The 12041-nt window shown below is 35.1% G+C and overlaps 1 protein-coding gene across 4 annotated transcripts in view; it reads right to left on the bottom strand.

Annotated features, from left to right (window-relative positions):
* Positions 1–12041, bottom strand: part of LOC122606613 (histone acetyltransferase HAC1-like) — a 34935-nt gene that overhangs the window by 2136 nt on the left and 20758 nt on the right. For 2 of the 4 annotated variants that reach the window (XM_043779458.1, XM_043779456.1), the window contains 14 exons: positions 11658–11766; positions 11281–11584; positions 10446–11000; positions 8114–9513; positions 7353–7649; positions 6384–6662; positions 5605–5733; positions 5059–5259; positions 4472–4614; positions 4065–4377; positions 3598–3737; positions 3045–3123; positions 2439–2831; positions 291–508 (listed from right to left, as the gene is read on the bottom strand). In XM_043779458.1, coding sequence (XP_043635393.1) covers positions 291–508; positions 2439–2831; positions 3045–3123; positions 3598–3737; positions 4065–4377; positions 4472–4614; positions 5059–5259; positions 5605–5733; positions 6384–6662; positions 7353–7649; positions 8114–9513; positions 10446–11000; positions 11281–11584; positions 11658–11766 — 4560 coding nt within the window. The remainder of the gene's footprint in view (positions 1–290; positions 509–2438; positions 2832–3044; positions 3124–3597; positions 3738–4064; positions 4378–4471; positions 4615–5058; positions 5260–5604; positions 5734–6383; positions 6663–7352; positions 7650–8113; positions 9514–10445; positions 11001–11280; positions 11585–11657; positions 11767–12041) is intronic. The other 2 variants (XM_043779457.1, XM_043779459.1) reach the window with 2 other exon arrangements.

Raw genomic sequence — 12041 nt, 5'->3', positions numbered from 1 at the left:
ACAATAAATGAAAAAGGTGATTATGATTTATAACAAGCAAAAATAAGACTTCTTATATTATATTCTAATGTTTTAGGTTATCCATAAACCACTTTACGTTGTTTTATCATGAGTAGAAAGCAAGTAAAAGTTCAAGGTTTAAATTTGCTACAATGAAGGTCAAGTTGCAAATCACACAACAAAATGTTGTTGAAATAACCAAACCGTGCATTGCACGGGTTCTAACCTAGTATATGTATAAACAAGTAATGTGATATTAAACTGATACTGGAAAGAAACAAATGACGGACCTGCATCGAGGCACATGACATTGAGAATCTTTACATGAGCGAGCATGAAGTTGAAGGAGATACCACATTCTCTTGCAAAGAAGACAACCCCCAACAGCACGTACTTTGCAATTAATTCCATGTCTAAAAAGTCCCTTAACTTTACGACAGTTTGGATACTGGCAAAGCGGAGATCGACACAGAGATGCATGCACCAGGAGATCAAGCATTTTTCTTAGCTGCAAGCAATATATGGATTCTGTTAATAAGTTGTAAACGAGCATGGAGAAAATGAGTTGATTTGGGTTATCTTTATCCCTAATGGGTCATCTGGATTTATGTTTCAATAACTAGAGGTGGATATTTCACACAAGGTGTAATTATTAATACTTTACAGTGAACAAGGTTGGTTAGGTTGGAAATCAGCCAGAGGGTATATATTTAATTCATACAACTTCCCCAAGAAATATTATTTCACTTGCTTTACAACTGAAATGATAATAACTTTTGTTATTATCTGACAGACTGATTATTAATAATACCAGTCTTAAGACCCGTGCGAACAACAGGTAATGTATGCTTGTATGGTAACGATTTTAACTTATTTGAATGACTAGTTTCTACTAGTTAAGTTGGAGTTTGCTAAGCATACCCCTTGGGGATATGGTTAAGCAGATTAATATATTGTACATGACCATTGAAAATTATTTTTAGGAGGCGGTTATGTTTATGTACAAGAGTTTATTGCATAGTTTCTTTTCTCTGTATTGTATATGAATCCTTTAGTGACATAAGATTTATATTCTTATTTATTTCACTTTAGTTTTAGATTCATTAAGTTAGTTTCATATATAACGTATATTTGTATTGCATTTGCATGATATTAATATATGATATGATGGTTATTTACATAATTTTATTTGTTTTAAGAAAGAAATTCAAACTATCCGTAAACATAGCCTTAATTGTTAATAAATATTAAGTCAGTTTCTAAATAAAATGTAGTTTTTGTTATGTGTATAAAAATTGACAACAAAAAAGAAACACATTATACTTAGATGTTTATTAATTCTAATTTAGCAAAGTTGATATCTAAAAATAGTTAGTCAACTAATAAGTTAAAAATGTGGATACATTAATAAGTTAAATTGACAAGTTAAAAGACACAATTGCATTTATTTAGATAAAATTTGTTTTTGGAAAGATTTATAGTTATATGGTAGATATATATTATAGTTCAAGACTAACACGGTACCAGCGCAATGCGGAGGCGGTGACTGGTGGTGATGGCAGCGACTATTGGTGGTGGTGGCGTTGAGTGGTGTAGGTTGATGTAGATTTAATTGATGTAAAGATGGTAGTGTATTTTAGAAGATTTTAAGGTGTAAATTAGTAAGGTTTAGAGTGTAAATTACTTAATTAAGGGCATATTGGGTAATTTATTATAAGCCTTTCCTCAAAATGGTTCATCAAGGGCAATTAGGTCATTTCCAAGGTCGCATTTTATTCTTACTATTTCCAAATGGGGAGGGGGGATGAATATTTTTTAAGGTAATATAGATAATGACATGAAAGGACCAATTAAATTTCATAGGAAATAATTCTATTAGAAATTCAATTTTCCTTTTCTTATAATTATATTTAGATCCATGTGGACACACAGACTGTGTATGGTAACGATGTACAAATATTTGATGGACTAATAAGCACTATTAAAAATTTTGACGTATAAAATGTATAAATCCTTAATTTCGTGATATATGGAAATTTTATATTCTTATTCGTGATATTAGTGTTATGTCAGTTTCATATAATCACCGAACATTACACAGCAATAATACTATAATAGCGAGGGTTCTATTGGATAATTATAATGACGTTTTCCTATAATTAAATTAAGATTATGTTATGCATTATTTATGAGGAATAGGTGTACCGGTCCACCCACACCAATGCGGCCCATTACTGTTACATCATAAAACTACCTGCTATGAACTAGCTTGTTTCCCAACTAGAGACCAATCTACAATGCCACCTCTAGTAACTTCATTAAAAATATATTAACAGATTTAAGGCAAGCCAACCGACCCGAAAACAACCCATTCCGAGCTAGAGCTATAATTACCTGCCCATTTGAGATAATGAAAATATGAGATATATCAAGCATACCTGTATAACTCGTTGTTGCCTTGCTTCTTTATTTTGTGCATCACGTTCAGCAATTGATGGATGATGTGTCAACTTATGAGGATGATCAATTCCCCCATCCTTGTAATAACATGAATTGCAAACATCATAATCGGGGCAGGTCTCGCACCGCCAACCTTGTCCAGTTTCAATATCAAGATGGCATCTATTGCATGTTGTTACAAATGCAGGTGCAGTTGGATTATGGAGATGATATAAAACCATCATTGATGAATGTTTAGCACGACGAAGAGTGTCATATTGATAATGATTTCCTTGGCAAAGACTAAGAAAAGCCTGTCGAGTATCAAAAAACTCACTCTCGAGAATTTCATCTTTATCTTTGGTATCTGTAGGCACATCATTAATCTCCATCTGCAAAGTTATTTTGAAAAGTAGTAAGGAAGTTTGAGGTGGAAATATCAGATCCACTTAGCAATGGTTAATTTGGGTTGATGTTTTATCTATTTACAAATTATTCACAAATTAAACACGAAAGTGCTTGCAGCTCGACCCAAACCCTCTATAAAGCCCACCCATCTTGCCACCTATAGCACAATGTAACAGCTCAAAGACGACGTAACTTACAGGATAGAGTGGATGTTTCTCCCTGTGATTGATAGGATGTCTCTCCCTATCCTCACGCGTTTGCTCAATTTCGTGACACCTGCAAAATTTGTTAGATTAATAATAAATATGTTGTTTAACTAAAAAAGGCAAGTGATCACTGCTTCCACTTATTACAGTTACCTTAAAGGTATAAATTAGTAGTCAAACTGGTAAAATAACAAACAAACAAAAATATCTGATGGGCTGAAAGCCCCTACCAAAGTACATTTTTAATGAATGAACGATAAACCATCTAAATCATTCTATTTAAAACACTATACTACTAATTTACTAAAGCTTTTGTAGATACATTCGAGAATCGAGACACCAACTATCTATAAAAGTTATTATAGATAAGAACAAATATGGGTTTTGGGTCAAAGAGACCCCTTTCGGCCCATACCAAAAAGTTCTGACTTTCACCTATTACCCAACCTGTCGATTTTACCAACTCTTATTACAGGTTTCTTGCAAATAGTCAAATAGAGGGACACCGGCAAACCTACAACTAGTAAGAGAGCATAATGCTTGCCTTTCACAAAGCTGAAAATTCTTGCAGATACGGCAAACCCAAAGTTTTCCAGATACCATTAGAAGACAGCAATGTGTGCATGCAGGTTGCAAGTGAACCATAATGAAATCTTCCTTCATTGGGACAATTGTTTCTCCAAGCTGTAAGAATGAAAGATTATGTTATACTTTTATCATCTAAGATTAACTAAGTAAAGAAAAGGCAGCAAGGGAATTTCCCTTATCAAAATGGTAATGATTGCATTTCCATTACAATATATAACACTAGTATTTCTACACAGAAGAAACTCCAAAAATAGAATTCTAGTATTATACTTGATTTCATGTTAGAATTAGATTCAATTAAGTATCACTGTGAAAGAAGAATATTCAATAATATAATAAGTTTAATTTCTTCCTACCGATTTTCAGATGAAACAAGAATATAAAATGAGAAAACAAAAGATACAAAAGTGCAAGGAGAACTACCCTATGCATCAACATAAGATCTTTGGACGTATTTCCAGAAAGATCAGTTTGACCAGAGGCCTTCAGGGCTCGTTTTGTTATGGGCTTTTTGATCAACCCTTTTTTATTTTGTTTTCTTCCTTCTTCTTCTTGACAAATTTGAAAAATTATATCCTCGGCCGCACCCGGCCAATAGTCACCATCAAAATATGGCAACCGCGCTGCAGTAACCTTAGCTTTACACTCTCCAGAGGTTATGAAAAAATGGTCATATAGATTGGTGAGCTCAACAACAATGTTTTCCTTTGTAGCCTTTCTTAACATCGACAAATACCTAATAATATACATTACCCATAGACAAAATTTATCAAATATGATAATAAATAGTATTTCAGAAACAAAATAATGTACATATTACATACACTCACCATTCCCTTAGTTTATCAGACTTTGGTGTCTTCTGAATTTCAGGATGGCAATATAAGATATAGTCTTCACCCTTTAGCGGAGGGCATGCCCATATATAGCAACTTGTGAAACCACGCAATTTGCAATATTCTAGGTAACCGATCTGGAAGGATAAAACAAAACTAGTGGTCAATAACCAATTTTCATGTTCTCAACTCAGACAACAGGTTTTGCTATTAAGCTGTAACAAATCTGAATATCTATGTGTAGAATAGAGGACGCTTCTTTTAATTAAATTTGAGAAAATGTTTTACCATTTCACAAACCATCCTTAAATCTTCACACACAAAAAAATCAATTCATCTATTTATGTCTTATATAAGATTCGTAGCCAAACACTATCATTTGAATATCTGTCTATTTACTATTTAGACTTAAAACAGGACAGGCTTATCCAAACACTATGTCCTACAACCTTTTCCTTTGAGTCTAATTTCAGATATTGATTACTCATTATATCACACACATTCAATATACACTAGAAACACAAACAGGGAAACCAAAAGATAGTATAAGAGATTGAAGTTGAGGAAATGAAAATAACTACCAGAATTTCATGATATACATATGTTCGGAGTGCCTCCCCAGTCACCGCTCTAATCTCGGGCCTGAAGTATTTAACTGAATCCAAATAAGAAAGATAAACACGGCGATGATTCGGCTGCTCACATTCTGTTCCAAATTCTTGGACATACATGCCAAACAAACATACTTCTACCCCTTCAATTTTCTGGAATAACAAAACCACCTAAAACAAGAAGCAGTATTTAAGGACCAGTTAAGGTGGAAGATGGTGATATTTTTATTATACAATTAACGTGTAACATATGATTTCAACACTATATGTATCAGCAGAAATATAATTCTAGTAAATAAACTGACCCAGGAGGTTTACTTTCGACTCATATGACCCTGTTGTCCTTTAAAGGATTTTTTTTTTTTTTTTTTTTTTGAACAGCAGATTTAAGCTATTTTTTTAATTACTAGCGAAAGATAAAACATAACCATAATCGATCATTCATAAGTAACTTGGTAGAAACTGCCACCTCTCACTCAAAGTAATGCATTCGCAGTACTGATCTGTTCTTAATACCTTAGATTTATACCCAAATTCCTTTGGATAATTCTCCTCTTGAAAGATTTCAAGGAATCTCTGCTTGACTTCCAACTTTTTGTCAACAGATGAGACAACTCTGACGACAAGTGCTTCTGCTCCTGGAACCTAATTTACAAAGAAGTATAGTATTAAATACACTTCACAGTAAGTACGACACCATTTAAAGCAACCAAATATAGGTACAAAAACAAATAAACAATACCAGAAAGAACCATAAATTCTCAAATGTGGAGGTGCAATTATGGTGGGTTATGCTTCTGTCCAAATGGTTTCAAATCAAAAGGAGTAGCTTTTAGCGTGAGTCAAAAATACATTAGCCCGATAAGGTTGACCACAAGCACTTTTTCCATTTACTTTAATTTTGTTAAGGATTTAAAAAAGACTATATATAAGGGGAAAGTGAATATGGTGTTGTTAGGCATGTAAGTTTGATGAAAAACCACTCGCATATTAATTTTTAAAAATTTTACAAAAATCAACATGTTATATGATTAGCAACACTACATTAAAATAATATTACTTTTTTGGATAAATCGAACTAGAAGGTTGAACACATCCCAGCAATAGTTTTGGTAGCGCTCGTCCTGTTCAACAAGTTTCATTTTTAGCCAGGTCCTTCACTTTAACCCGTGAGAGTAAAAAAAAAACAGATTGGCTCATTTTCAAGTAAATGGGCTGAAATTTCACCTCGACTCTAAGATCACTAGTTAAAACAAGTCAAAAAAATCTTGGTAGTAAAACAATCATAAGATCACCTCATCATAACTTTTGCAAAGGACCCTTGCCCTCTCCATTCTTTCCTGCTTTAATTTCTTAAACAGCCGGTTCTCTATGTGATCACTGAGTATTGTTCGAGGCAAATCTTTTGCACCAAGAACAGCACTTTGTGGTAACGGTTGCCTTTCTCCTCTTTCCACTTCTTCTGTGTAACAATTTGGACAAGTGTAATCTGCTTGCCCTCCATCATTTCTTCGACCATTAAATAATGCACAAATTTGGTGTTGCCAAGCTTCACATTTGTCACATTGAACCCACTGCAGGGAGCCAAAAGTAGTCAATACTTACTGTAAGAGGTTATATGCATTATAAATTAACCCCTGGTAACTCCCCCCCCCCCCCCCCCCCCCCCCCCTTTCAATTGACGCTTTCTATTTGATCCAAAAGGAGTCAATACTTACTGTAAGAGGTTATGTGCATTATAAATGAACCCTGGTAATTCCCCCTTCCCCTTTTAATTGATTCTTTCTATTTGAACCCACTGCAGAAAGATAGGACTTAACACTTACTATAACAATTAAGGTGGCAAATGGTCAGGGTAAGTAAAAAGGTTATTTTTGATATGGGCCAAATCAATATGGATCAGGTTAAGTTACGCAGAAACACTTTCTGTTTCCATTTTCAAATTATATACATAAAGTCATAAATAGAAAATCATTCCATTAACAAACATCAGGGAAAAAATAGTATATTAGTCTTCACAGCTATGAACTAAATCTTTTATAAAATGACTTAGAAGGTCGGATGCAATGAGACTAGTCTCCGCGCAACTTCCAACAAGCTCCACCCACATAATGGGTTCTCAGTGAAATGTTTCTAAGCTACATGTTTGACTCCGTAAACATTTAAATCAAAACTCAAATCGGCTCATTCATGAGTAGATAGGTCAAACTCCTACCTCACTCATGATGCAAAGTGAACCTATATATATATACACACACACTTACCCATTCTTCAGTCTCCTCGTCGTTTTTCTTTTTCTCCATTTTTGCTTTCAAACAATTGGTTCCGTCCACGTTAATCGAGTCTCCACGGGTCTCATTATAGCAGGGAATGCAGAAGTAATGACGTGTATCTCCGGCCCCAATGGTGTAATACATTGCATTCCTTTTTATTCGAGCACCACAAGGAGTACAATATATAGGTGGTGGTTCAAAACTGAGCTTTTCAACAGCACATAGCTGACAAGAATTCTCACTCATTGAATTCTCCATGGCTTGGTTCTTTTCTGCCTTAGCTTTGCTCTGCAAGAAAACATATAAATAAATTATAATTAAATTTATGACATACAACCACCATTATTTTCTATTTTCCCTCAGAAAACCATGTTAACTAATAAATGAAGTTTTGATCCACCCGAAATTTACCCACTATGCACCATTACCTAACCCATTTACAGGTGTCACCCAACCATCCGATTTCACCACATCTACTTAAATACATTAGAAAGAGTGACCTACTATAATGACTCCATTAAAGAACAAGAGATAGCAATTTCGACCCATCTAACGTGATTGGGTTACAGTTTTCCCTCCAACAAGTAGCCTTAAAAAAAATTACAAAAAAAGGGAAATGGGTCAAAGGAGGTTGAAAGTTGACCAAAGTTTACAACTAAAGCTCTCCTAAATGATTGTATTTATAATAATATTAGAGGTTCTATGATCATATTTAACCTATTGATTACTTATAGTATATCCAGATATCTGACCTGGCCGACCCATTGTCTGAGACCCATGATATGCTCCCGAACCTGCTCTGGTGTAAACAACTCCATCATGGATACTCCACTTATTTTTGGCTTACCGGACTTGGTTTTAACAGATGTTTCACCTGCTGGGACACCAGTTCCCGGTTGGGCCTGATACACCTCTTTCTCGGTCTTCATAAACTCGTTAGAGGACGCCATCGTCTCCTTTGGCACAATCAACCCAATTTCAGATTTCGGACGACCTAGATCTTCGATATTATCATGTTTTACATCACTAACCTTAGAAAATCCAGTTATTTCAGGCTTTATTGGAGCAAGCGGGATATCAACCTGCCGTACTTCAACCTGTTCAACCCGAGATTTCTGAACAGCTTGTGGAGTTGTAGACTTCTCATTGTCAGTAGCTAGTGACTGTGATTGGGATTGGCATTGTGATTGCGGCTCAATCTTCATTCGTTTCATAGATGGATGTAAATCTTCTGAAGTTTCAACCACAGTTGGACCAGACTTTGTGGGATTTGTTCGCATGCCAACTATAAGTTGCCTATAACGCCTTACGGGAACACAAACCGGACAGCATGTATCCTTACAATTATTGAAATGAGATATTAATTCTCTTGTTTTAGGACACCGGGGATGTTTACATTGGACGTCATCTTTACATAATTTCATATGATTCAATAATTTTTGAGCATCAATGCAACGACGTTCAAGGCATTTGCCAGGTGGATGACTACAACTACGTGCATGCATCAGAAACAAAAGCCATCTTTTTTGATTGTTGAATTCTAATTCCCGATTTGAGTTAGCAGAATTTAGGGGCTTTACAGTTCTATTAGCAGTAGATCCTTCGGAAGATATACTATTCCCTGTTATTCTTTGATTAAATTCCTCTTGAACATTCAAACCATCGGATATGTTTGACTTCCATTGACCCCGAGTAAGATCATTTTGGGGGTCCACAGCCAATTGGTGTGAAGTTTCTCTCGATGGTAAGAACATGTCCCGAGAATCTGGTTGATTAAATCTGTCATGGTTTTCTCCGGAGACCTGACTGAAGTTATTCGCTGCCATGGATGACTGGTATTGTTCACTTTGAGCCTCTAATCCAGGCTCGGATTTTACTTGTCTGCCAGGATCAGGTATCTGTTGAGATTGGCCATATGAAAACTGCTGATTCGGTTGACTTTGATTTTGCTGCTTCTGTTGCTGAAGATGAGGCTGCTGAGTAGTATGTAAGTTCGACTGATTTATCATCATCGGGGCGCTTGTCTTATGCAACGCCTGTAAGCTTACAGCGTTCATGTTTTGATTATTCATCATAGAGGAATTGGAGGTTGTTGGACCATAGAGATTCCCAGCTCCTGAAGAATCAATGATGCCACTCCCATATCCATCACCTGTGAAGTACACTTAATTTATAAACCAAGAAGAAATGGAAATCTAAGTTCCATCCCATATGAACTACAATCATGTAAAGTTCGTAATATAGAACCATTACTTATCAATGAGTCGATTCGGGTTATACCTTATCACTAGACGGTCAAAAGTTCAAATGAAAAAGTAAATTTAAAACATGTCAATGCGCCAAATGGGTCACATATAAAAAAAAAATCAGCGAATAACACATAATTACAACAAATCCCTCTATTTCCAAATCTGGAGCATTAGCATATAGATACGGAGTACTTTTCTTGTAACCATATTAAGCATAATGATGTTTATTTTATTTTTTTGAGAATTAAAGATTTAGACAAGTGCTTTGGGGCAAACCAATATGACTCCAAATGTTCCAACAAATTACCCAATTTGACCATCACTCAACCTGACCCACTATTAGTACCACTAAAATATGGTAAGCAACAGATACTTTTTGCCATCTAAGGTTCAATTCACATTCATCAAAATTAAAGAGATCACAATTCCGGGAATATAGTAGTGAATGGGTCAATTTGGGTTGTATTATATCACAAACCAGACAAATGGGTCAGATAAGAAATTAGCTAATCCAGGAACAGGTTGAATAGGTCGAATGGGTAGAACGGTGCCTAGAGATGTCTTTAATGCATAAAACCTCATAAATCAAATTACTCAAAAAAGAAACTACGGTTTTGTAATCTTATTTGACATGCTCATTAATCATAAATTATATATAATAATTATTATGGGTTGATGAAAAATGTTCCAGATTAACCCTATCCATCTTTACCAAAAATATATATGGTTTGACCCATTAGCCAACCATCTATTCCTGCTCATTTCCCCACCAATATTAAAATTAGGGATCACACATATGTATGCAAACATATAAGTGCATAAAGACAGATAGTACCAAGTGACATCTGGCGCTGATGAGGGTCAAAATGTTGTGACAGTGGTTTGGGCGAGTTCCCATAATGAGAAGCTAGTTGGTATCCCTCTGAGGTTCCTGAACCATTCATCATTTGTAAATTGCTACCCATCATCCCTACCCCTCCATTCATAGACCCATTCTGGAGACCGTAAGCTTTCTGATGCAAACTAGACCTGATTCCCCCATTCATCTGACTTCCAAGGCTATGCAAGATTCGACTATTTTGACTTCCAAGTTGCTGTACTTGTTGTAATGGTTGAGATACCATTGTAGATTCCACACCCAAAATCCCAGCATTATTTGATGAATCCATGTTCATGTAAGATTGGTTACTTAAACTATTCCCATTATTGCTATTATTATTGTTACTATTGTTACTGTTGTTATTATCACTAAATCCAGGAGTAGGTATCATTTGGCTTGCCATTCTTTGTGCCCCCATTGATGAGATTAAGCTGTTTCCACCTGACCTAACGGCAAAATTAGATGTTGACTGTTGATATCCATTACTCACTCCTGTAAAAATGGAGACAACTGTAATCATATGTCAAAAAGAGAACTGGAGATATCAATATACAATTTTCTAGGGTACATTGGGTAAAGGGTCAATACTGTGCCTAACTGAAAGGAAACCTATTTTTATTATGGGTCAGGACATCAGGGTAGATTGACCAGAAAATGTTATTTTACTCGTGCTTTCCATTAATTTGCTACAAACTAAGAGATATACATTATCTACTCATGCTTTCCAATAACGCGTTGCACTTTCTTTCACCTTGCCATTAATTTGCTAAAAACTAGGATATATACATACCGTCTGATGAGGTGAAGTGGCCGCTATGCATCCCACCAGAAGGCCCCATGGTATTAGGAATGAAACTTCCAGTATTGACCATGGTATTACCGCCATTTGCCGCCACAAACGAGTGATCCATGGATGACTGGGCATTTAAGCTTGAATTCGCACTTTGAGAAATACCGGGAGTTGGAATCATTGTTCCCATTGCAACAGAGGTATTGCCTTGTTGTTGATATTGTTGAGCATGATTATTTAAGGAAACACGTTTAATTATATCATGTAAACGAATTTCCAATGTTTCCAAGTTCACATATTCCTCCTAAAAATAAAAACAACTTATAGATAAATAGACATAAAAAAATATAATTCATATAAATGAAACACAGATAAACCTTTGAGGTAGCTGTTTTATACAGTCCTTCCTCTAAACGTTTAACAATATCCAGCAATTTCTTTGGAGGTAAATCTTGACTTTGTTGTCGCCGCATGAGATATTCATAACTGGAGAGAAAAAAAAAGTCAGGGACAAAACTATAGAAAGGATTTATGGTGTAATATGGATTCATAAAGCACATATCCAAGACATTGTCAATATACACAATTTAAAATAAGAGTTGATATGGAAAAACTTGAATTTTCTGCCTCGAAGATCTTGACTCCCAAAAATAGAGAGAAGCACTAAAATGCAATATTTTAGTGGATTAAAAAATAACAGATACCACAATGTTAACAAATATAAAAAATTAAATTTAAAATAAAGCCAATGGTAGTAAACT

This window comes from Erigeron canadensis, chromosome 7, assembly GCF_010389155.1.
Source record: "Erigeron canadensis isolate Cc75 chromosome 7, C_canadensis_v1, whole genome shotgun sequence".
Taxonomy (NCBI): domain Eukaryota; kingdom Viridiplantae; phylum Streptophyta; class Magnoliopsida; order Asterales; family Asteraceae; genus Erigeron; species Erigeron canadensis.
The sequence above is the reverse complement of the archived record's forward strand: the minus strand, read 5'-3'. Positions and strand labels throughout refer to the sequence as shown.